The 24,703-nt window shown below is 37.7% G+C and overlaps 1 protein-coding gene across 1 annotated transcript in view; it reads right to left on the bottom strand.

Annotated features, from left to right (window-relative positions):
• The window catches only part of LOC589477 (DIS3-like exonuclease 2), a 33,328-nt gene extending 9,620 nt beyond the window's left edge, over positions 1 to 23,708 (bottom strand). The window contains exons 1-22 of the mRNA XM_030986697.1: positions 23,574 to 23,708; positions 22,813 to 23,010; positions 22,012 to 22,172; positions 20,946 to 21,198; positions 20,006 to 20,200; positions 18,875 to 18,994; positions 17,396 to 17,497; positions 16,013 to 16,166; positions 15,149 to 15,317; positions 14,288 to 14,384; positions 13,532 to 13,654; positions 12,941 to 13,107; positions 11,643 to 11,742; positions 10,816 to 10,969; positions 9,399 to 9,511; positions 8,273 to 8,380; positions 7,621 to 7,797; positions 6,856 to 6,992; positions 6,061 to 6,244; positions 2,934 to 3,020; positions 2,025 to 2,172; positions 743 to 873 (exon numbers count right to left, since the gene is read on the bottom strand). Of these exons, the coding sequence (XP_030842557.1) occupies positions 743 to 873; positions 2,025 to 2,172; positions 2,934 to 3,020; positions 6,061 to 6,244; positions 6,856 to 6,992; positions 7,621 to 7,797; positions 8,273 to 8,380; positions 9,399 to 9,511; positions 10,816 to 10,969; positions 11,643 to 11,742; positions 12,941 to 13,107; positions 13,532 to 13,654; positions 14,288 to 14,384; positions 15,149 to 15,317; positions 16,013 to 16,166; positions 17,396 to 17,497; positions 18,875 to 18,994; positions 20,006 to 20,200; positions 20,946 to 21,198; positions 22,012 to 22,172; positions 22,813 to 22,977 (3,045 nt within the window). The 5' untranslated portion in view covers positions 22,978 to 23,010; positions 23,574 to 23,708. The remainder of the gene's footprint in view (positions 1 to 742; positions 874 to 2,024; positions 2,173 to 2,933; positions 3,021 to 6,060; positions 6,245 to 6,855; positions 6,993 to 7,620; positions 7,798 to 8,272; positions 8,381 to 9,398; positions 9,512 to 10,815; positions 10,970 to 11,642; positions 11,743 to 12,940; positions 13,108 to 13,531; positions 13,655 to 14,287; positions 14,385 to 15,148; positions 15,318 to 16,012; positions 16,167 to 17,395; positions 17,498 to 18,874; positions 18,995 to 20,005; positions 20,201 to 20,945; positions 21,199 to 22,011; positions 22,173 to 22,812; positions 23,011 to 23,573) is intronic.
• Positions 23,709 to 24,703: the final 995 nt, after the last annotated feature.

The following is a 24,703-nucleotide window of genomic DNA, read 5'->3' as shown; positions in this document are numbered from 1 at the left end:
TAAGTTGGATCTTGTTTTCAAAATGTTAAGGTTTATTATGAACCTTGTTTCATGGTGAAATCATGATGGCTAGCATTTAGGAGCTTTCAAATAAATTGTCCATTTAAGAAGTTTCATACATATATTTAGCTATTGTGGAATCAAACAAGAAAGACAAAAGAGTTTGTTGTATCCTATTATACATGTATATGAGATAGATATGATGGTATCAAATGAGAAAAAAAGAATAAATGAAAAGGAACGCCATAAACATATGAACCAGATGATACAGACATAAAATGTGAGTGAGCAAATAAAGCAAGTGAGAGAGGAGACAGACAGGAAAACAGATAGAGAAACAGATAGATAGAAAGCAAAAGAGAGAGATGGGGAAATGAGAGGGAAAGAGAGCAATATGAATAAGGAAGGGAGAGAAAGATAGAGAGATGAATAAGAGAAGAAAGAAATATGAGATAAGGAGAGAAAGTAGGATAGAGAAGGGGAGAGAGAGAGAGAGAGAGAGAGAGATAGACAGACAGACAGACATACATGGAGAAAGAGAGTAAAATATGAATACAGACAAAAAGAACAATGGCTGGAATGAAAAAAACATGAACACAGATTTTGTTAAAATAAGGCTACTACCAGTTGTTCAAAGATCATTTTCAATTGCAGTATAAGCTGAAAATTAATGATTATCTTTAATTTTATATCAATATCACTCCACCTTAAACAACCAAAACAAGACAATGATTTGACCAACCTTGACAAACTGGCAGAAGAAGAGATCACTGCTTTTATCCGACACTTCCTTGGCTGAATCCTTGGCATCATTACACCTCATGGCTTGCCTCTGCAGTCTCTCTGGGTCTCTTTCCATTACAGGACCACATGCTGGTATAATAAGATAAACTTCCATACATGAGTTCCATACACGAGTTGAGACTTTAACTTAAAGCCCCACTGCATTACTTGTAGCTACTTGCTCCCTCTAAATAGAAAACAATGCCTAAGTGGTGCCTGTTGGTCCCCCATGATCCTCTTTTTCTTATGTTAATTGAGAGCTGAGTTGATGAGATAACCCCCTGTCAGTGAGCACACTGGGTGGTCTAATCCCCCCTGGCCAAACTAGTGCAGACAGGCTTTAATTTCCCCCCCAAAGGGCCACACCCGTTTATTGAAGTCTATGTGTAAAAAATCTACATTGTTTGGGAAATGTCTAAGGAAGCATTATTGCACCTCACGGATTGCCTCTATAGTCTCCCTTGGTCTCTCTCCATTACAGGACCACACCCTGGTATAAACATAATTACAATAGTCAATAACCGATGGGTCTTTTCTTTCCTTCTTTCTTTCTTTCTTCTCTCTTTCTTTCACACTCACACTATACATTTTCATGTGTCTATTAATTTTTTTCTACTGATCTTTCTTTATTTATATATTCATCCTTCTATCTATAGTTCCCTCCTCTCTATTGATATATCCATCTTTTTAATTAATCTATCGTTATTTCCATCTCTCTCTCACTCTCTCTTTTTCTCTCCTTTCTAGATATCTTAATCTATCCATCCATCCATATTTGATGCATCTATTCATCTTTGAACTATGGATTTAAAGCACAAACCTTCTCTTCTTCATCACTTTCTGTGACATAATATCATGCCAACACCTGGGGGTGTTTCACAAAGATCCTAAGTTGAACTTATCTCTAAGTTGGACTTAACAATTATGGACAGCCGTTGGCATCTTTAAAAATATTTTGTAAAAGTTATTTTAAAAGGCATAAAAATGTTGATTCAAATCATTCATATTTTCTCTTATCAAGGAGATTTCATGCGCTTAATGTGGAATTCATGAAAATTCTAAAATACTTGAATTTTTGCTTCTGAATATATTTTATTAAGGCTACAAATGGCTCTCCATAATTTTTAAGTCCAACTTAGAGATAAGTTCAACTTCAGATCTTTGTGAAACACGCGTCTGGACTCTGGACTTAATATTGGAGAATCTATCCATCTTAATACACATTCTGTTTGTGCACTTACCGAGAGATGAAGCGAGCATTCTATGTACCAGTATGTCAGGGTATCTTCTGATGGGAGATGTGAAATGAGTGTACAGCGGTACGTTCAGTGCATAGTGACGATACATTTCCTCATCCTCTAGACTCGCGCAGCAGAAATATCTCGCTTTCTGTATAACGGAAATAAGAACAAAATCAAGATAATCAAGATTATAAGATTTGTTCACACATGATATGGTATTTAAAATCTCCTTAAAAATATATACATATATTGCAGAATATTGCATTTTTGCAGAAAAATATAATTACATAAAGCATAGAGAGTTTTCAGCAAGGTTGAGTCACTAAGTTACATTATTGAAGTATGAAGGACTTTGTGCTAACAAGAAATATCAGTGCATCTTATGCTTTGCACAAAAGTACCAGGATGCCATGCATTTATTTTGCTTAACACGTAATTTTACTAATGACCAGTCATTAGTAAAATCATGTTATAAAACATCATTTTATGAAACAAATAATACACATCATTTTGTTTGGGCATTAAAAAAAATTACCCACACTCAAAACAGTCCAAACACCCTCGGCTATCGCCTTGGGTGTTAGACTGCTCCAAAGGTACCTTGTGTGGGTAATTCTTACTAATGCCCTCACTGCTGTGTATTATTGGTATAGTATACCACCCAACCTAATCCCCCCCCCCCCCCTAAGAAATCTTGAACATTGCGTTTGAACTATGAAGGTATTCTTCTCTCTTCCAGAAACAATAACCATTACCTCTATCATGACATTGATATCTACAGTAGTTATTTCATGCCCAAATCAAGCATTTTAAGTCAAATTTCACTCTCGAAAGTGTTGTTTCCGCAGAAGAGGTTATATACATGTATATGTAAACCAAAGTGGTGCATCACAGGATTTTTGAGCTCACCTGCATCGGTTTAGAGTAGAGGACAGTCAGCACCTTCAGCAGACACTTGGCTTGTTCTTCTGATGTACAGTACCTGTTCAGAGAAGCCTAAGGGATGAAAAACAAAAATTTGAAGGAAACTGTATGACATTCGCGAACTTGTAATATACCAGTTCGTAGATACAATCTGAGCTTGCGCAGATAAAGGTCACTTGAACAAAATTGTAAAACCCACTGAGACTAATACTGGATACATGCTCACGAAAGTTATGTAACCATTATTCATGCATGCACCTGTGATGCATTTTTTTGAACACAGGTGGAAATAATCTTTTGAAGAGGGCAAACAAAGAATCACTTCCATGACTTTAGCTGTGTTTATTCCAAAAGGCACAAAGTTGGATTTATCTAAGTTTAAAAGATATGTGGATATTTGGGGTCATATGACCCATGTGCTAACTACGAACTGGTCTATTGATAATAATAATTACAAAGTGAATGAATTATACTAATTATCTTGGGAGGTAATAGGTGATTGTTTATATAATATATATAAACATACTGCCCTTTTCTAAAATTTTGGCGATTATTTTGGGGCAATACCGTCAAATATCCCCTCCCCCCTCAAAAAAAAAGCCTGTCAATTTAAAGACACTTTATTGTGGGAAATTTGACACTTTAACCGATAACGGGTGTTAGCAATCACATGAGTGAACTTAATTTTAAACTAGATGGAACTTCGACTGCGCGCAGTCGAAAATGATGCCTCCGTCATAGAGCAAGTTTACAAACCAAAACAGAAGAAATTTTTCAAATTCAAGTTTCATTATAATCCATTAACAGGTTCTCAGAAAATCTACTCAGTTCATTGGCTCTGCAAGATGTCCTGAGTTAAATAGTAATCCATCTGTCAGTTCTAATGATAATGCGATTACAAGCTATTTTTGCATACATAATGAGCCTTGTGACCTTTGACCTCGTGACCCCAAAATTTAATCAGTTCATCGGCTCTGCAAGATACATACATGACCAAAGTTTGGCAGGAATCCATCAATCGGTTCTTGAGATAACGCGATCACTAGCTGTTTTTGCATACATAATGAGCCCTGTGACCTTTGACCTTTGACCTCGTGACCCCAAAATCTAATCAGTTCATCGGCTCTGCAAGATACATACATGACCAAAGTTTGGCAGGAATCCATCAATCGGTTCTTGAGATAACGCGATCACGAGCTGTTTTTGCATACATAATGAGCCCTGTGACCTTTGACCTCGTGACCCCAAAATCTAATCAGTTCATCGGCTCTGCAAGATACATACATGACCAAAGTTTGGCAGGAAGTTTGGCAGGAATCCATCAATCGGTTCTTGAGATAACGCGATCACTAGCTGTTTTTGCATACATAATGAGCCCTGTGACCTTTGACCTTTGACCTCGTGACCCCAAAATCTAATCAGTTCATCGGCTCTGCAAGATACATACATGACCAAAGTTTGGCAGGAATCCATCAATCGGTTCTTGAGATAACGCGATCATGAGCTGTTTTTGCATACATACCGTATTTTCCGGCGTAAAGGCCGCAGTATTTTCGGGTGAGAAAAAATCAAAAAGTCAGGGTGCGGCGTATACGCAACAACAACAACAAAATTCAGCGGTCAAAACATCACGTCCATTTGCACGTATGGGACTATAGGAACGGTAGCATGACTAGACAACGGTACAGGACAATTCTAGAATAACTCCACACAACTTACCGACAATTTTATGTTGCATAGTTGACATGAAGACGAAAAAACTTATTTTTCTAAAAAAATCTGCCGATAGATCTAGATCTAAGTCCATACCATTGCATCGCCAAAAAGTAAACAAAGGGACAGGCCGTTACTTAAAGAGGTAGCTGCCGCGCAACGCAACTGCGCAGGTCGAAAAATGCTATTTCGGATTACACCGCACATCGAGGAAGGGGTATTGTAGGATACCAAATCTGCGTACGATACAGTACTAGCTTAAAAGTCGATGAAGATCTGCTAAATTATGATCATTTTTGAGGTTAACTTCTTGTTGATTTATAAGAATATTGATGAATTGGTATAGTTTGTAAAAAAAAAGAGAGTGTTCTACAAGAAAATTACGATCTTTTTGTTTGGTCCGTTTTTTTTTTCTCGTTTTTTTTTTTTTTTTTTTTTTTTTTTTTCTCTTTTTTTTTTTTCCTCTACGAAATGTCAAAGTTGGGGGTGCGGCCTATACGGCGGTGCGGCCTTTACGCTGGCAAATACGGTAATGAGCCCTTTGACCTTTGACCTCGTGACCCCAAAATCTATTCAGTTCATCGGCTCTGCAAGATACATACATGACCAAAGTTTGGCAGGAATCCATCAATCGGTTCTTCAGATAACGCGATCACGAGAACGGGACGTACGGACGGTACGGACGTACGGACGGACGGACGGACGGACGGACGGACGGACAACCCGAAAACATAATGCCTCCGGCTACTTCGTAACGGAGGCATAAAAACAACAAGAGGTCTTTCACAAAGCTCCTAAGTCGTACTTAACTCTGAATTGGATTTAAACATTATGAGGAGCCATTTGTAGCCTTTAAAAAAATATATTCAAAAGCAAAAATTCAAGTATTTTAGACTTTTTATAAATTCCACATCAAGAACTTGAGAAATCTCCTCGATAATAGAAAATATGAAGGATTTGAATCAACATTTTATGACTGTTTAAATAAGTTTTACAACACGGCTTTCCATAATTGTTAAGTGCAATGTACATGTAGGATCTTGAATTGTGGTGTTTGTGTCAGAATTCTGCAAACATGTAAATGTACATCAATTGGTAATTCCATCAAGCCTTGTGTACGCAAACTATAATGCAATGCACAAAGAATCTTCAGAGATCATGTCTTTAAAGCCCCTCTGCACTAGTTTGGCCAGGAGGGATTCGACCTCCCTGCATGGTCACTGACAGGTGGTTATGTCATTGAATCAGCTCTCAATTAACATAAGAAAAAGTGGATCATGGGGATCAATGGTCACAGATGAGGCATTGTTTGCTTTATAGAGGGCGCAAGTAGCTATAAGTAGTGCAGTGGGGCTTTAAGAGAATCTACCCGGCATTCCACATTTTTGTTGAACCTCACCTGAAGCTTTCCAGCTGTTGTTCCATCCATGTCCAGACCAAGACTTTCACAGAGCGTCGCTAGGTCGTCCATCATCTTCTCCTTGGGAGGTGGGTGTCGCCTCAGAAACGCCCTCTGTGGTTCCGCCTTGAAGATTCGGTGAGCTGCCGCCATGTTGGCTAGTAACATGAACTCCTCAACCAATCTGGATACAAAGATAAAATAAGAAATACATGAAAACATGTCTACAAATTGAATATTGTCAAATACAATTTAAAAAATCAGCAAAATAACAATTTATGTCAACGATAAGTCCTTTACAAAAGGAAAAGTGCACAGATCTACATGTATAGTAACATTAAAGGTCAAACAGCCTGTTGCTGTATATGTTTTTCCCCTTTTTTTCTTCAAAAGAGGTCTTATGCATTTGTCAATTTTATTTGTGAGATTTCTTTGCATCTTTGAATATAACTTTGTGTTTGTTTGTTTTATCACCAGAACTCTTTATTTAGAGCTTCCAGAACTAAATTTGGGGAAAGGTCATTTGCCCATGCTGGACCTTACCTATGGGATCAATTGCCACAAGATATTTGTTATATTTCAAGTGTAGAATGCTTTAAAAATGCCCACATAACTATTTGTTCAAAGCGGCTTTCCAGTAGATTTACTTTCACATTGTTGATGTTCATTTTTGTGTGTATTTCCGTGGACCTGTAGTTTTTCTTCTCCATTGCGCCTCGAACACATTAGTCATGTGGAGTTGGCGCATTACATATACTCTATATTATTATTATTATCATTATGACAATTTCTTACCTATTACTGTCTTTCTGTTGGTAGACTGAGTAGCCATTGGGAAGTGTGGTTTCTGCATTCAATGAATACTGTAGTTTCACTTGATCGAGTCGTAGGGCACCACCATCAAAACGTTTCTTGCGTAGGTTTGAAGCAATCTGTCAGGCAAGAAAAAAATAACAGATCTGATGGATGAACAAATCAATTTCAATTTCAATTTCAAATCATTTATTTCCCATTTTACTACAATGAGAAAACAGGTACATGGGCAAAATAACAGCACTCTGTAAAGTTAAAATGAGCCAGATATTATTTATATACTGCGCTTTTCCCAGAGCAACCCAAAGCACTTACAACAAGAAGAATCCTACAAAAAATGAAAATGAAAACTTACAAAATCCTAAAAATCTGGATTACAAAAAAGAAATGTTTTAAGTCCTTTTTTTAATGAAGAGACAGATGGTGATTGCCAGAGTATTAAAGGTAGCCTATTCCAATATTTAGATGCAGTTATAGTGAAAATCTCCAGCTATTTTCTGTGTGATGCTGTATGTAAGACGGAGTGGGTCACTGGAGGCTCGAAGGTTCCCGCGAGGGGTGTACATGTATAGGGTCAAACAATCATGTAGGTATTGAGGTGCCTGCTTATTAAGGGAGCTTGACAAGTCTTGTTCATTATCCCATTGTGACTTGACCTACGTGCAGTGCATATTCACTATTGCACGTGTGTTTGATGAACGATCATACCAAACTGAACGATCATACGAAATTGAATCTATGAGGTACCTTCTGCATGTTGAGCACAGCTTGAGCCACCTCGTTCCTGCCGAAGCCGTTGGTGATCTCTGGAAGCACGATGTCGTCCCCTTTCTCTTCCCAGTTCTCGATCATGTCTTGGGCGTGGAGGTAACTGAGCTTGACGCAGGAACGGATCACAGAACGGCCGCACCATTCTTGCAAGATCTATTAGATAGATAGATAGATAATCAAATTCATTTCATTCATCATAACAACATTTAGATACAATAACATACAAAATCATAAAGATATATAGTCAAAATAAACATACATTACAAAAGATAATCGCACAATATAATATACATCATAAAGGTAATCGGGACAAAATATAGGAAAAAGTGAGTATTCATGAGAATGAGGAGACAGCTAGAAAGAAAATGAATTGAGACAAGGAATAGGAATGATGACAGTTGAATAAAGGGACAAATTTTCTTTAAAATTATCTATTATAAAAATGAATATATGTATTAATAATTACTGAGTCTAATATCATAGATTTTATAAAAATGTTATGAAATTTCCAAACAAAATAAAAGGTTTTATAGAAACAAAGTACATGTTGTAACATATTGGTAAACCAAACATTGTCACATCAGTTACACATGCCTCCATTTATCAAGGATCAGTTTTATATTCTCACCTCTCCTTCTTCCGTCATCCTCCATATAAAAGACATAGTAAGTCTTTCCTGATCGGGATTCAAACTGCACAGCTCCTCACAAAGTAATCGCGGCAACATAGGAATTACCTTATGAATAAGAAGACATAATAATGAGAATAAGAATAGGAAAAAGTATCAAATATCAATGGTACTTTCACATTTGGGGCCTGTCACCACGAAATGAGTCCAGTTGGTCAAAAATTTTATTCCTGTTTTAAGTATTATATGAATCTACATTAAGTAAGCTTTAAATTAAGGGGTCACACATTAAAATTGATAAATTATATCCAGAAATATGAACAAAAACCTAATTGGACTTTATAAACAATGGGATTACCCAGTTTTTAGATAATTAGGTGTAAAGTTAATGATGCGTAACATAGCCTATATTATTTGCCAAAAAATGTTAGAAGGAGATATTTTTGTGACCTAAGCTCTGGGGACATAAACTACAAGACATTAATAAGTCGATTTTTGGAAAAATCTTAAATGTGGTAGGTGGGTCAATTTTCAGTACATACACACTAGACATCGCTATTACTACGATTGAGCCTAATGCGACACTGGACTCATTTCGTGGTGACTGGCCCCATTTGCTTGGTTTTAGATACATGGAAATTGTTTATTGCCTTTGGGTACAATGCCACTTGGTCCCCCTACCTCATCTCACTTCATTCACTCTGTTTGGACAAGATGACTTGTTAACAAAAACAAATGAGGGACAAACTCCTTGTGTTAGACTCAATGATATTAAGCTATTTGAGCGTTGGGCCATTACTGTGATTATTTGAAAAATCTGATACATAGTAATAGTTTAATTCGAAGAAAAAAACGCAATTCATTTCAAAATTTGAGAAAATATTATCCTTGATATTCCAGCTCTTCATTACAAGACTCATCTCTGTTTGTGTATTGTCTCCTTTGTATCCTAAGGTATGAATGAACGAATGAATAAATAAATTAATTATTTATTATTCATTCATTCATTCATTTGAAGCGCTGTGAAACTGTTTAATATGTGTAAGAGAGCTATATAAATCGTCCCTATTTTCACAAAGTGACGGTAGTGAATGAAAATCGCATACAGGTTTCATTTTGTACTTACCTTTTGGACCAGATAAACACTAGTAGCTCTGTGACTTGCTGTCTTATCCAAACTGGTATCTTCTTTCACAAAGTAACTCACATCAGCAATGTGAACACCCATTTCATAGATGCCTATGTACAGAGGAGAAAAGGAAAGAGTATGATATACAATCAGAAAATATTATTATTTATTCTGCAAAAACAAAGAAAATCATTGAACACAAAACATTTGTACATTTGGATAAGAGTCACATGGGTGCCGGGAAAAGAAAAAGATTACCGGTAACTAAATAACTGTAACCCGAAGGTCTTCTTTTCCAAATAGTTTTTCAAAAGGATATTTATATATGTGTCATAATACTATGATCTTCTACAGAAACTGCGTTCATTTCAAAATATTTTGCCGCAAATGTTTATTTGTTCAATACAGTTTACTGCATCATGTCAGAATGTTAGGCTTGAACATTCAAAAGGATGGGAAGGGGGGGGGGGATCCAACATCCTGGACATTCACCACTTACAAATCCTTTGATACCAACTTCATTAAAGTTTTACCATCAATTACAATACAGAAGATTTAGTTATCTTACCATCAGTATAATTGTACATACTGCAGATTTGTCACATGTAAAAATATGAATAGTTAACTTGCGATACTTCCAAAACGATTAGATAAGGATATCAAATTTAACATTCATCATAGGATGTTCTGTAAGATGATGATTATTTGTCACTCCCAAGCCAGGATCCCATGGATGGTGGAACCCCCCCCCCCCCCCTCCAAACCCCACCACAGCAACTATGAGATCAACCAAAAAGCCTGACCTTTAATACATGTATGGTTAAACATGTAACAGCTATCCATGAAGTGTAGGACCGATAATGTAGCCCACTGGGTCGACCAGGGGGGAGTTTCACAAAGATCCTTAGTTGAACTTATCTCTAAAGTTGGACTTAACAATTATGGAAAGCCGTTAGCATCTATGAAAATATTTTGTACAAGTTATTTTAAAAGGCATAAAATGTTGATTCAAATCATTCAAATTGTCTATGATCAAGGAGATTTCATGTTCTTGATGTAGAATTTATGAAAAGTCTAAAATAGTCCAATTTTTGCTTTTGGAAATATTTAATTTTAAGGCTACAAATGGCTCTCCATAATTTTTAAGTCCAACTTAGAGTTAAGTTTGACTATACATCTTTGTGAAACACCCCCCAGCATGGCGGATCTAGCTTTTTGCCATGGGGTGGGGGGGGGGGGTTTGACCCAGTGGCAGATCAAGGACTTTCCAAAAAATCGCACCGTTTTAATGTTTTTTTTTTTTTTTCTTCACTTGGCCGCCCAAGGGGGGGGGGGGGGTTTAAACTGCCGAAATACCCCCCCCCCCCCAGATCCGCCCCTGCCCAGGACATAACCATCTTTCATATATACTCACCATCTCCTAAAGCTTTACAGTGAAGAGCATCATCCAGATCTCTGGCTGTGGTCGGGTCGATGGTGAAGATGCACTCTGACCTCAGGTCACGTCGCTGTGACAACTCCTCCGCAGGTATCCTCCAAGGGCGCTCCTTTGGAAGGTCCTCTAGAACCTGCAAGATCAACAGAAGGTTGCCAGAAGTTTAAGAACAAACTACATATTATATATATATATATATATATAAATAAACCCTGAATGGACAGGAGACTGTCCCTCGGATAGGACGTTAAATGAAGGCCCTGTGTATAGGAGATTCACCACCCTTGCACATTATGAACCCACTGCACTATTTGTATAAGAGTAGGGGGAAACCCCAGTGTGGTGGTCCACCTGCACACCCCAAGCAGGCCGAGTATATATGGCATCTGCAAGAATCTTCAGTATAGAAGGAGGCAGATTATCTTGAAGAAGAAGAATACATTAAAATCAAGAAAGCCTACACTTTATCACGGTACATATTACAGTAGAGAGGTAGAGTATTTGAGGAGTCAATCCCAAGAAGCAAATGACTCAACTTTCACCGACTCATGCAAATCAAGATTCGACAGATACTTGATGTGGCGGAAATTGTCAAGCTCTTCCTTCTGTACAAATGCTCTAGTGACTATTTCTCTAGGTTTTGCTATATATAAGAAGAGGAAGGGCTGAAATTGGGTTTTAGTTTGGTGTCTTGCCAAAGGATGTCTGTGATGTGAGAGGAATTTGAACCCTGCACATTGTGATTCAGAGGCCAGGGACGTATCCACTAGACCACAACACCTCTACGTGTGGTGAGATAGACTTACCTCAGTAGTGAACTCAGAACTGTCGATGCCATGCTCAATCAGCATAGCTGTCGTTTCAGCCTCTACTTCCCCTGCCTGTCCAATACTGTATAGCAAATGCCTGCAGGTAAGAAAGTAAAAAAAGGGGGAGAGGCTGAAATTACTCATTGGGTACAGTCAGGTGTTTTTTTTCCTTTATAAATACTTAAGAAATACTCATACAAGTCTCTATGAATCATCTGTTCAGAGCCATAAGGGCATTAACTCTGTGTTAAACTATATGAGTGTATGCCCTTCTGGCTCCAAACAGACAGTATATTGCTACATATCCTGTTCAGGGCTCTGTCACCACAGGCTTGCATTTTCATACATTACATATTGATTTGCAATGGAAAAAAGTAACTATGGGGCACGATGTATGATGCCCCCCCCCCCCCTAAAAAAAAAGGAAAGGGATATAGAATGGAGATAATAGGACCCTGTCCCATACCCTCTCTCTAATCAGTGGCCTTGTTAATTAACATTTCTTTCAGCAGGTAAGTCCACAACACCCCCCCCCCCCCCTCATATGCCAGTGGCTCCTTAATGCATGTAGGAAGACTCCCACTAAACCATTGTTGGTATCTACATTAGGTTGTTTGTTTGTTGTTGTTGTTTTTAGAATATCCAGATGTCTAATTTAAACCTAAACAGCATAGAATGGGATAATGGGTGAGAGAATACTAGAGAGGTTTCATATTCTTCATCCAAGATATAAAGTTAAATGTATGGCTAATTTCTATAAAACACATCTGGAATACTTGTGGGAGCCATTTAGAGTTATAATCGAATATCCTTTTGCTGAGAGTCGACTATAAAAAATGGCATAATGGAACAATATTTGGCAGCCAATCACAGATTTTTCTCTTAACCTGCACTTTACATGTAGATCCTTTATGCTTGATTTAGATTCCTGTTCCTTTTGCATTTTCATCTCAGGGCAAGATAATACCGTACATCATTTGTTATGCGCCATCGATCTAGTAAACTATTCTGGGGCGCAGAGGGATAGAATTAGAATGAGTTACATAGAGAAATGAGAAGGAGAAAAAAAAGAGGATAAAAAGCTTCATTATGTCTGTATCTAAAGCTAGTCTTACATTTTGGAGTACGACATGTAATTGTCTGCTGCTTGTAAGTATCGGCTTGCATGGTGATGTAGATATACAGTAGGCTTGCAGATGTACCATGTGCCTCAATCCTCCCTCTCTCTCACATGGTGCATCCGCAAGCCTACTGTTTATGTAATTGTCTCTTTACGAATTGGAGTAACTACTTACCCTTTTGCAAATGCTGAGATGCGTGGCCAATCGATGATCTGAGCGATGAAGAGTGTGTTTGCATAGTCCTGGGGTCGCTGGGAAAACGTAGCTGGGCATTCCTTCCTTGGGATGTAGATCCGAGGTACACGGTGGTCAGTGGGAGCAAACATCACGTCAGGTGCTCTCTGGCAATTAAAAAGAGAAAAACCATGAGGGTTGTGAACTTAACAACAAAGATTTATTTGCCAAATATGGAAAAATCTATAAATATATATATATATATATATATATATATATATATATATATATGGATCATATGTACATAATAAAATTCTTTCTTACAGTGCATAAAACCCAATGAAATATTGCTTAATTTGCTCTACAAAAAAAAAAAAAAAAAAAACAGATTTGGTCATCAAATGAAAATTAGAGTACTTTCACCTGTTAATTTGTTGGGGTATTTTCGTTTACTAACAGAATTAGTTACAGGATGATAGTGACTTGTAAATCAAATCTGACATTTCTGATAGTTCAGCAGCTTTCAAGAATATGGCCACTATAATTAAGGGTAATATTATATATGTAAGTAATAAGTAATATCTTCTATACCGGGTTAGATGGAAGCTTTAGATGTCCGCTGGCTGCTCTGGAATGCTTGTATTCACAGATGTAGACGACCCTGGCAGTCTTGGGCGCCATGCGTGGATCATTTCCAAGTGTCCCTCCGATTTTCTTTCAATAAAAAAGAAAAAGCTATTTGTAAAGCATGGATTACCTACAAATCGTAAATCATCAGTATAGTTAACAACACACTTTGAATTGAAATAAAAAAATGAGTGTTATAGGTTTCCTGGGAGGTGTTTCATAAAGCTTTGCGTAAAGTTACGCATGAGTTTACGAATGACTTGAATATGAAGAGCTAAATGGGATTCTCAAATCCTTTGAATTCCATAAGCTAAAGTTGAAATATGCAGATGTAGATTTACCTTATCATTATTAACAAAATATTTTAATGCAAATTGTATTTTGGGCTACAATTTAATTGAGATTATGGGAAATACAGTCACACTTTGTTAAAATGTCAGGAAAATCTTTGGGCATCATATTTGGCTCTTCGTATTCAGATCATTTGTAAAGTCACTTGTAACTTTCCGCACAGCTTTATGAAACACCCCCCAGGTTCCTTGCATATCTGACTGATTACTCAGCAGCCACGTACTTTCTTTTCAGAACAGTGTGGCAGATACAATATATATTTACATATACATGTATGTATGTGACATTATATATATATATTTTATATTATCCTTATGCTGTTCTATTATTCTCTATCTATTTTTTGATCAGAACCAGAAATCAACTTACCTGGGGAGTTCCCCCTCCACTGGTTGAGGATCCCCTGTTATTGCTTGGGGTACGAGGGGCGTCTTCTATCACTTCACTACTTGACGAAACCTCAGACCTAGGATGATTTAGAGGAATACCATAAGCAATAAATACCCTCTGTTTGAAAGGGTTGCGTGACACAATGTAAACAGTGTTGGCGTTCAGTAGTGATGTTATTGTTGGCACTCTTACACTGAAAATAATTAATGGTATTCTAACCTGGGCCCTGTTTCATAAAACTGCTATATTTTAATGACAAATTTGCTCCCACGATTTCAGTAGCTTATAACAGTTATTGTAGCTTGTTATTAATAACATGTTTTATGGAACAGGGCCCAGATTTGGAGGGAGCAGATTCTGTTAAAGTGATTCGGTAACATTGCTTCAAGGCATCGTCTAACAATGTTAAATCTAAGATGCACGGCTCTACATGTTATCAGTGTCTGTGATATGGTGTTATTTTGAAGCCCTAAAAATATTGCGCTTCAAAATAATCATGAAGTGCCTCAAAAAAGTAAAAATCTTTGAGTGACCGGTTTGATCATACTCATTTTCCGCGATAGAATGTAGTGTTATAAAACCAGTTAGGAAAACGATAAATGAAATTACGATTTCCAATCATATGTATCTTGATAGTCAGACAGGCGATCGACTTGTAAAAGTCATGGGATTCCTGACTGACCTAAGGGTTTATAATTATGATTGCAGCATGAGCTAAATCCAGGATTTTGTTTCAGAATCTGAGGCAATGTTACCGAGTCACTTTAAGAGTGACTACTCGATAGAACCTCCTGGCCAAACTAGTGCAGAGGGGCTTGAAAGGCAGGTATCTCCACTCACCTGGCATCGGACCACTCCCTGCGCACCAGGTCTCCCACCTTGTCCTGCTCCTCACCTGACGTGGCTGAGACGTCTGCGAAGCCAAATGCTGCTTCAGAGTTGTTGAGATACAAGCTACTCATGTTGTCTGATACATCTAGCTCATTCAAGCTGCTTGTGTCAAAATCACCTGGTTATTGGATCCAAAAGTAATATAATCATCTAATTACTTTCACAAATTTTACTCTGCTTTTCTCTAATTTTGTACATACACATATAGCAACTGCTGAGAGCCTTTAAGCCCTTCTGCACTAGTTCGGCCAGGAGGGATTAGAACACCCAGTGTGGTCACTAACAGGTGGTTATCTCATCAACTCAGCTCTCAATTAACATAAGAAAAAGAGGATCAAGGGGGACCAACGGGCACCGCTTTATAGGCATTGTTTTCTATATAGAGGGAGCAAGTAGATACAAGTACTAGTAGTGAGGTAGGGATTCAAAAGAGTGAACAACCTTCTACCTATCAACAGATGATATGAGTGTTCATTAAAACCACAGAAAATACAACATGGAATATCTTTAGAAAGCAATGAATTAAATAAATGTGGATGTAGCAATCAACATGGAAGCTTTGTCAAGTGAAAACCAACGTCATAAAAATAAATAGCTGCATCATCTCCTGTAATAGGGCTCCAAAGTATTATCACATGGAACTCATAAAGCACACAACAGAATATATTCGAGTGATTGGCAGACTATATGTAATTGTTTATCAGTCTATTTTGTTTGTTAATGCGCTTAGAGACTTCGGTGGTTAGCGCTTTATAAGCAACATTTTCATTATTATTATTATTTAAATCACGGTGAGTTGTTGGACCTCCATACCTTGGCTTCCGAAGAAGTACCTCCCTCCCAGCTTCTTGGGGGTCGATGATCCTGGTGTGGAGGAACCCTGTCGGTCAGGACTCTCGGACACTGCAATGATGGGTTGGTTGGCAAGAAGTTTCCTAGGCGTACTCATCCTCTGTGACTTAGGAGTCTGCAGGAGTAGATTCGATAAGGAAAGGAATAAAATTCTCTTACCTTATTTTTTAATTTGAGAAGAGCTGCTACCTTGATCATAAACTCCTTCTTGCAAAAATACAATAAAACTTTGCAGAATGTGGTGCCTTTATAAATAATTCATGAATATTAAAGAATCAGAATTCAGCCTTTGGATGAAATAATTGTTGTATTTTGAAGAAACAAAGTCCAATCAAATCAAAGTTATCTGACTTTGTATCATTCTCATCCAGAACAATAGATATATACCGGTCTTTCCACAAATGTTATTCTGAATAATTATGCTAAAAGAGGACAAAAAGGACAAAAAGATAGATAACACAGCCTCCTAGAGCACTACCATTTTTCAAGGAGATAACAAGTGGCATTGTCGTTATTATTCATTTGGCACTTTTAATACATAAAAAAGAGAACATACAAATGAATAAACAAAATATGGCAATACTTACATAGGCACAGGTGCACCCGACCAGGCAAGATGGGAAAGAATAGGTACACTAAACAAACATGGGCCATGGTCCTTCCTGGGCCCTGTTTCACAAAACTTGTCATCAGTGACAAATGACAATTTTTGTTATAAGCTACTGAAATCCTTGCTTCTGATGGGTTATCAACAGATTTGTCACTGATTTTTGTCATTTGTCATTGAAAAAAGGCTTTGTGAAACGGGTCCCTGCTTTCACTTTCACTTTCCCTGATAAAACAATTTGGGATCAATTCATTCCAGATTTTCTCTTTTTCAAACTAGACCCTGCCCATTTTCAACACCACAGTCCTGAGAGAAAAACTAGACAGAACAGCTTGCATGAAGGAACAGAACATCTATCTGGGAACTGAACCCATAACTTTATAATAAGCGAGTTCGTAATTAGGATTTGCGCATGGGCAGATAAAGGTCATTCGTACCCAAATTGTAAAACCATTGAGATGAATACTCGGATCGTGCTCATGAAAGTTATGTAATCAGTATTCATTTATGCACCAACAGTACATTTATCTGATACACAGGTGGAAGTATTCTTCTCAAGAGGCAAACAAAAGGTATTCATGAAGCACCTCCATCACTTTGGCAGTGATTATTCTAAAATGCACAAGTGGGAAGTATCCATCGTGTCTAAGATCTGTGGATATTTTGAGGTCATGCGGTCCAGAGTTATTTACGAACTCGCTTATTACAAGCCAATAGGACAAACCACTGAGTCTTACCATTACAACTTCACCAGTCAAGATCTGGACTGCTACTACATCACCTTGGAGGGCTCTGTTGCGGGCGTGAACACCGTTGATAAAGATATCAGAACCACCATCCTATAGGCGAACAAAAACAGAGAGAATAATTGAGACTGAAATGCAAAAAGTTTGTTTGTTTGGTATCTTCGGAGAACTCTTGGGAAAATCTAGAGGATTTGGAAGGCTGTGTTGCCAGCGAGAGCATCTTTGATAAAGCTATCAGTACCACCATCTTGTTAAGTAATCACTAACAGAGAGAATACATGAGATTGAATGAACATGCAAGAGTTTGATTTGTATCATGGGAGAAGTCTTGAGATAATCTCCCAGCTTTAGAATGAGTCCCCCGACAGTGTTACAACCTTCGATTCCTTTGCTTGATAAATTCGCCTACTTAAAATATTGCAACCTTCACCCTTCCCAATACGCTGTATCAAATACACTATGCCTCAATTATGCGAGACTACACAAGGAACAACTATATGCAGTGACTGAAATATATACAATTTTATTAATCCTACTGAACTTATTGTGTCAATTAACAGAAACCGGTTCTTCGAGCAGTGTAACTATTATGTCGTCATACTCTTCCCGTCCAATCATGACCTGAAGCTTTAAAAATCGTATAAAGAAAAGTAAACTACAAAAAAATATATAAAATTCTGTTTCCCTATTATTATGAAAAACTACAGTGGATGTGAAAGGGACATCAAAGCATTGACTGAAATGTATATGATTTGAATAATCCTACTGAAATTATTATGTCAAATAAGAGCAACTAAATATTCAAGCAGTGTTATATCATGTCATTCTGTAAGTACAAATATGCAACTTTAAAAATTGTATATAGACAACCAGACAACTACAAAAATATATAAAATTCAGGCTACGCACTACACACAAATTGTTATCAAGATTGAGTTCCATGCTAATTCCTTCTGTGTTGTATGCAAAATAATCTTGCCAAATAATTAAGAGTGATAAATAAAGATATACATTTTCCTCCAGAAACAGAAAGACTCACTTCTATCATGAGGTTCATATCTATAGAAGATAGCATATTGCCCATTCATTTGAAGTCAATATTTTTACCCCTGAAAGTTCAATGACAATCTTCTAAAAATGTGGTTGTCCAAAAGGAAAAAGTTTAATAAATGTAGAGGTGTTGTGGACTAGTGGACAAGTCACCTGACAGCAGATCACAATGTACAGGGTACAAGTCCCGCCCCCGGCATTAATGTCCTTTGGCGAAATGTTAATTTACATTTGCCACTCTCCACCCAGGTGTAAATGGGTACCTGATATGGTCAAGCGCTAGTTACTTTGGCAGCTCGGCTACAACCAGGGTAATATGTGTAAAGCGCCATGAGCGTCAGAGCCTGGCGGATACCAGCGCTATATATATATCCATATTATCATTATTATTAAAGCTTTTCAAGAACAGTTTATACTTACTGGTGAGTCAAGATACGCCTCCTCAAAGTTCTTGGGGTTGATCCGTAGCGTTCCCTTTACCACCTTGCCCTGTTTTACAAGTTTAGACACATCTTCCTCCATCCAGTACTTATCAAATGGCTGTCAAGAAGGTAGAAATATAAGAAAAATAATACAGTCAAACCTGTATACAAAGAATTCTCGTGGGAAACCAAGAAGTCTTTATAGAAAGGTGGTTTAAAGGGAGAGGGTCTTCAGTTTCCACGTGCAGAAGGCCTTAATTCGCTGACACCAGACTTGATGGAAATACCATTAATGGGTATACAAGTCTGCACACAGCAAACCTGTGGGCCTATCAAGAAACTCCCCTAGTCTCTCGGAGAGTCTACAGTTGAGGGGAACGTAAGATAATGACTTTACCAAATGGGGGAATGGGAGGAAAATGCAAAGCGTTACATAAGGCCTGCTGGTCATAAAACTGAAGGCTTATCCTGGTGATTGACACACCTGTTGTTGGGTAAACACCGGAACGTGTCTAATTCCCCATGAGAGCCTCCAACTATGTGTCTTTAATGTACGGATTACTCAAGTACAAGTCTCAAAGAGGAACAACAAATGGGAGGGGTGAGAGGTTACACTGGCAAAGAACAAAAGAGAGGTGACGATGTGCCACAAACAAATTGTTTATGTTGGGGTTTATGTAAGCTTTGGGGGTAAGGGCTAGGTAATGATAAAGGTGGGTCAAAGTGTTTAGTCCAGGGGAGTGTTTCACAAAGTCGAACTTAACTCTAACTTGGACTTAACCATTATGGAGAGCCATTTCTGGCTTAAAATTAAATTTATTCAAAAATTTTAAAAATAGTATTTTAGACGTTTCATAAATTCCACATCAATAACATTGAAATCTCCATGATAATAGTAAATATGAATGTTTTGAATCAAAATTTAATGTCTTTTAAATAACTTTTAAAAAATATTTTCAATGATGCTAACAGCTTTCCATAACTTTTAAGTCCAACTTAGGATCTTTGTGAAACACACCCCAGGGCTAAATGTGATTAATTGTGCGGTGTACGAAATTAACAACAAAGCATACATTTGCCAGAGCATCTATTGTTGAACATTTTCGCTCCTTTCGACACTCCAACATACCTTGAAAGATTGCTTCTTGGGCGTGGCACCGGAGGAATCTGAGGGTTGGCCACTAGGGGATAATGGCTGGCCATCCTTCTTCGCTTGTTTCTTATCCTTCCCTCCGTTCTTTCCTTTCTTCTGCTTGTCTTTACCTCCAGCATCTTTCCTCCCAAAGTGATGTGGTGCTGTCTCACCTTGCCCTGAATCTGTGGACTGTAACAAAAGATATGTGGAATAAGAAACATTCTTCATCTTCATGATTATCTTCATCATCTACATCATCACTATCATCATCATCATCATCATCATCATTATCATCATTATCACCACCATCACCATCACCATCACCACCATCACCACCATCGTCACCATCGTCATCATCATCTTCATCCTGTGAGTCCCCTCTATGAAGGGTCGGGTCTCCTCTTTACTGCCCTCCATCTTGTCCAGTCTGTCGCCAGCTACAAATCAATTTCTCTACCGTCTTCCTTAATACAATCTATCCACCTCTTCCTGGATCTTCCTCTCTTTCTCCTTCCTTTCTCTTTTCTCTCTGCTTCTTATCTAATCAGCTCATCTTTAGCTTTCCTCTTCACGTTTCTTAATCTAAATCTGCTCCCTCTAATCTTCTCCCTTATCTTTGTCAAGTAAGAAGGACCTCAAATTTGAAGACAAAAAAAATTAAAAATTTGTTTTAAAGCTCGTCTGCACTAGTGTGGCCAGGGGGGGGGGGGGGGGAATTAGATATCCCTGCAAGGTCACTGAGAGGTGGTTATCTTATCAAATCAGTTCTCAATTAACATAAGAAAAAGGGGATCATGGGGGACCAACAAGCAATGATAAGGCATTGTTTGCTACATAGAGGGCACAAGTAGCTATAAGTAGTGCAGTGGGGATTTAATTGACAATACGAGTGATCCCTTTGCCATATGGATGGTAGAGCAATGTTTAAACTCACTCCATGTCTTGCAAACTTGTCCATTCCACTAGAATCCTTCCTGCTCATGCTATCCTGTGCAGGGCTGCTGTGTAGGGCACTAGCTGAACCCCTCCTGGTCTTAGCCGTCACGGCTCCATCAACCACGCCCTTCTGCCCCTCCCTTGGGAAGGTGCTGGACAGTTTAGCAGGGTGTCCGCTCAGGGGACTGGTGCCCCCACCCAGCTTGGTGCGGAAGCGACCGCCAGACTCCAGCTTACGCACCATCAGGCCACTGGAATAAAGAAGCAGATTGATTTAACATCATTCTTGTTTAGATATTTGCAGAGGCTTCACTTAATCGTAATTACGTATTCGTCAAGAGTCATCCACGGCTGAGAAGTGACTAACTTTTGTTTATAAGTGGCCCAAACATTGTGGAGCAGTGTGTGCAGCGCTTTGTAACTGCAAAGAAAAGGCACTACATCAAATATCTTTTGGATTGGATTGGATTGGATTGAAAATATCTAAGTTTACAATGTAAAATAAATTAAGGTAGCTGCTAGATGCTGTTAATCATGGGATCCAATGAACTGAAACGATAATAGAAGATAATCAGACTAAACAAAGATTGCCAGGTATCCACTTTCAGGTGGATTTTAGAATACATCACAACTGGGACTAAACTATTAAAGAATCGTGTTTACCCTAGGCACATTTGATCTACAAAAAACAATATTCCCTCACAATGTCTCTGTTGCTCTCCCAGCAGCAGTAGCTTGGTTTAAAAAAAGTGCTTTTGAGACTTCCCAGAGTGATACTCAACGATGAGGGACATAATCTACAATATGAGAGGTAATGTTATTGTTTTGTTTGAACCCTGTAATACTTGAGTGAGGTAATCTGGCTTGTTACCTTCACATGCATCATTGAATAAACAAAGACAAGACTAACGTAAACAAGAAACTTTCCTATGCATGAAACTGCACAAATTTGCAATTTGGCCCGATTTGCAAACATTTTATGCCATTAAATGACACTAATTTTTTTTTTTTTACAATTCTTGAGCAAAACAGATAAATCTTCTTACAAAACAGGTCCTACTCACCGGCCGCTCTTGGCTGGGGATGGGTCTCTGCCCTTCAAACCTTTCTGGACAGCTAACCCCGAATCGTTTGAAGGGTCCCCGGACTCAGTCTGAGCTCTCACTTCAAATTCTGCACAACTGTCTTCATTCTCCAGATTTTCTTTCTTTTTCCGTCTTTTTTTCTACACATCAAACCAGACAAACAAAAATAGATAGGGCACTAAAATAAAAGCTATAACATTTTGTCTATTATAGTTTGAAAGGAAATAACAACCTGCCTGAAATCATTCAATTTCTGACATGCTTTTGGAGATTTTTTTCTTCTTCACAGCAGCTTGCAAAACAGCTATGAATTCCTCAACAAATGATTAAGTGAGTCGTGATCACATTATACCACATTTTGGGGCAATTCCAAGGTATTTGTTCATTTAGAGACTTTACCAAGAATTATCAAGTACTATGGAAATGTGAACATATGATTTACATCAGAAGTACGGAGAGCTAAATATGACATGTTCAACCCTAAAGAAATGTTTCCTTGCAATCGCATTGTCCGAGGCTCCGACATAGGCGCAATCCCCGGTACACACATACATTAATCCTGCTGCAGAGGGGCATATAAGTAATTATACTTAAAGCCCAACATCAAGGTAAATCAAGTACGATTTCATATTATTAATTCCAATTTTTAAACTTCCATCAATCCAATTTCATATTATTTAATTTTAAATTTTAAAACTTCATCAATCTATTTATCTAATTATTCTGATCTCCCTTGAAGTTGATGTTTAAGTCTTACTTCCTATTTTATTCCATCCTTACCACCTGTTTCTTTTTCTTCTTTCCTTCACCGTCCATCTCTGTGTCTAGTTCTTCCATCCCCACCCTTTCGCTCTCCTCTTCTGATGCCGAGTAGCTGGGATTCACTGAGATGTTGTCCAACTCCAGCAAGGAGTTTACAGAGGTGGAAAGCTGATCCTTATTCATTGTGTCTTTTTAATCTGATAACCAACTGTGAATCTGTGAAATAGAATAAATTGTAGTGGTGAGCAATAATAGCTTGAAATCTCTCCCAAAAAAAACTATGGTAAAAAGCAATACAATACATAAACATTGCTGTAAAAAAATTGCTCATTTACAAGACAAAGATAGACAATAAAGAGCTTGCATAAACAAACAAAATGATTAGATCTAGTAGTAGTAGTACAATGAGTAATTGTAATGAAACATCAAACAACAAAAATGCCAAGATTCAATTTCAGATGGAAAATGTTAATTTATAAAAAAAAAAAAAAGAATACCAAAATGATTACCCTCAATCACCTCTGGTAACACAAATGAAAACATGTAATGACAAAATACCCTGCGCGCCCGGGTACACGAGTAGGTGTGTTGCAACATATCGTCATGACTCACTGATTTCTTCTTACCACACAATCTCGCAAGACCATAACATAACCCCTGGTAAACCATACGCACATTGTAACACGTCGGACTACATGAAGATTTAAGCTCATTAAAATTCATTCATTCCGTCATGGAAATTGCACATGTATGCCACAAAATTTGAAAATAAAACTTACACAGGACACTGCTCACAACTGTTCTAAGGCCTCTGGATAGTCAGGATCTAAAGAAAATTACAAACCATCGCAAAATCAGCGTAACTTACTCGGAATTCTTTACGCTTGGGAGGGCCCGATTCTGTTTTTCGTAATCTGATCTGCTGCCATCTATTGACTAACAGGTGTAAGCGTAAAATAATTTGAGATTGAGTGGAAATAACAGAGGGGAATTAGGAATCCTCTTCTCAATTTTACTAATAAAACTTTTATATATTATATATATATATATATATATCACTTCTTCCTCCCCTCCCCACCCCCACTCCCCACTCCCCTCTCTTGCTCTCTCTAGCTCTCTCTCTCTCTCTGGGGAAAATATTTGTGCTCATCACTACCTTTATGTACCATTGCATAGGCATCACCAGATTCTGCTAGATTTATTTGATGAACAGAATACACAGGTATTTACACAGTAGGTACTCACATGACAAAAGATACTTTACTTCAATTATTAAAGCTATGAAAATATTGCTTCTTGAAAGAACACTCCGACATCAGATGTATGATGCAATATCTTGCAAATATAATATTTATAAGACTAAATCAGACACCTAGCTGATTTAGACACACAAGTAGATATCATTTTGAAAAGGTAGATAAATGTAGATGTATGAACAAAACTAAAAGACCAATTTCATCCACCTTGATCTTCACTAACTAATCTAAGCCTGCACCATTCATATCTTTGCTTTATATCACTTTTTAAGCCAGTGTTTCAAAATATACTTTCAAAAGTTTAATAGTACCTTCAACAGCCATCATTAAGTTAGTTTGTAGCATTGCATGCTGATCCTCACAAATGGTCATATTACAAATTCATCACTGTGACAGCAGAAAATGAGTTGCACAATAATATAAAGAGCTAGTAAAACTATTTTGCAAAGAGTAATTAGATAGCTTTGAGAAAGCAGAAATTTAAAGATTACGATGAACCTTTCAGTTGTTTTCTTTTGTTTGGGGGAGGCAGCAGGTTGCATATCGCATTGTCTATCTGCTTTTAAAGCATTAAGGAAGAATTATTTAACCCCCCCCCCCCCCCCCCACCAAAAAACAAAAAACAAATTGTATTTGACATCTGTAAACAAAAT

The sequence above is a fragment of the Strongylocentrotus purpuratus genome, unplaced genomic scaffold (genome assembly GCF_000002235.5).
Source record: "Strongylocentrotus purpuratus isolate Spur 01 unplaced genomic scaffold, Spur_5.0 spur5_scaffold_16, whole genome shotgun sequence".
NCBI lineage: Eukaryota > Metazoa > Echinodermata > Echinoidea > Camarodonta > Strongylocentrotidae > Strongylocentrotus > Strongylocentrotus purpuratus.
Note: the sequence above shows the minus strand (reverse complement) of the source record. Positions and strands in the feature narration are given on the sequence as shown.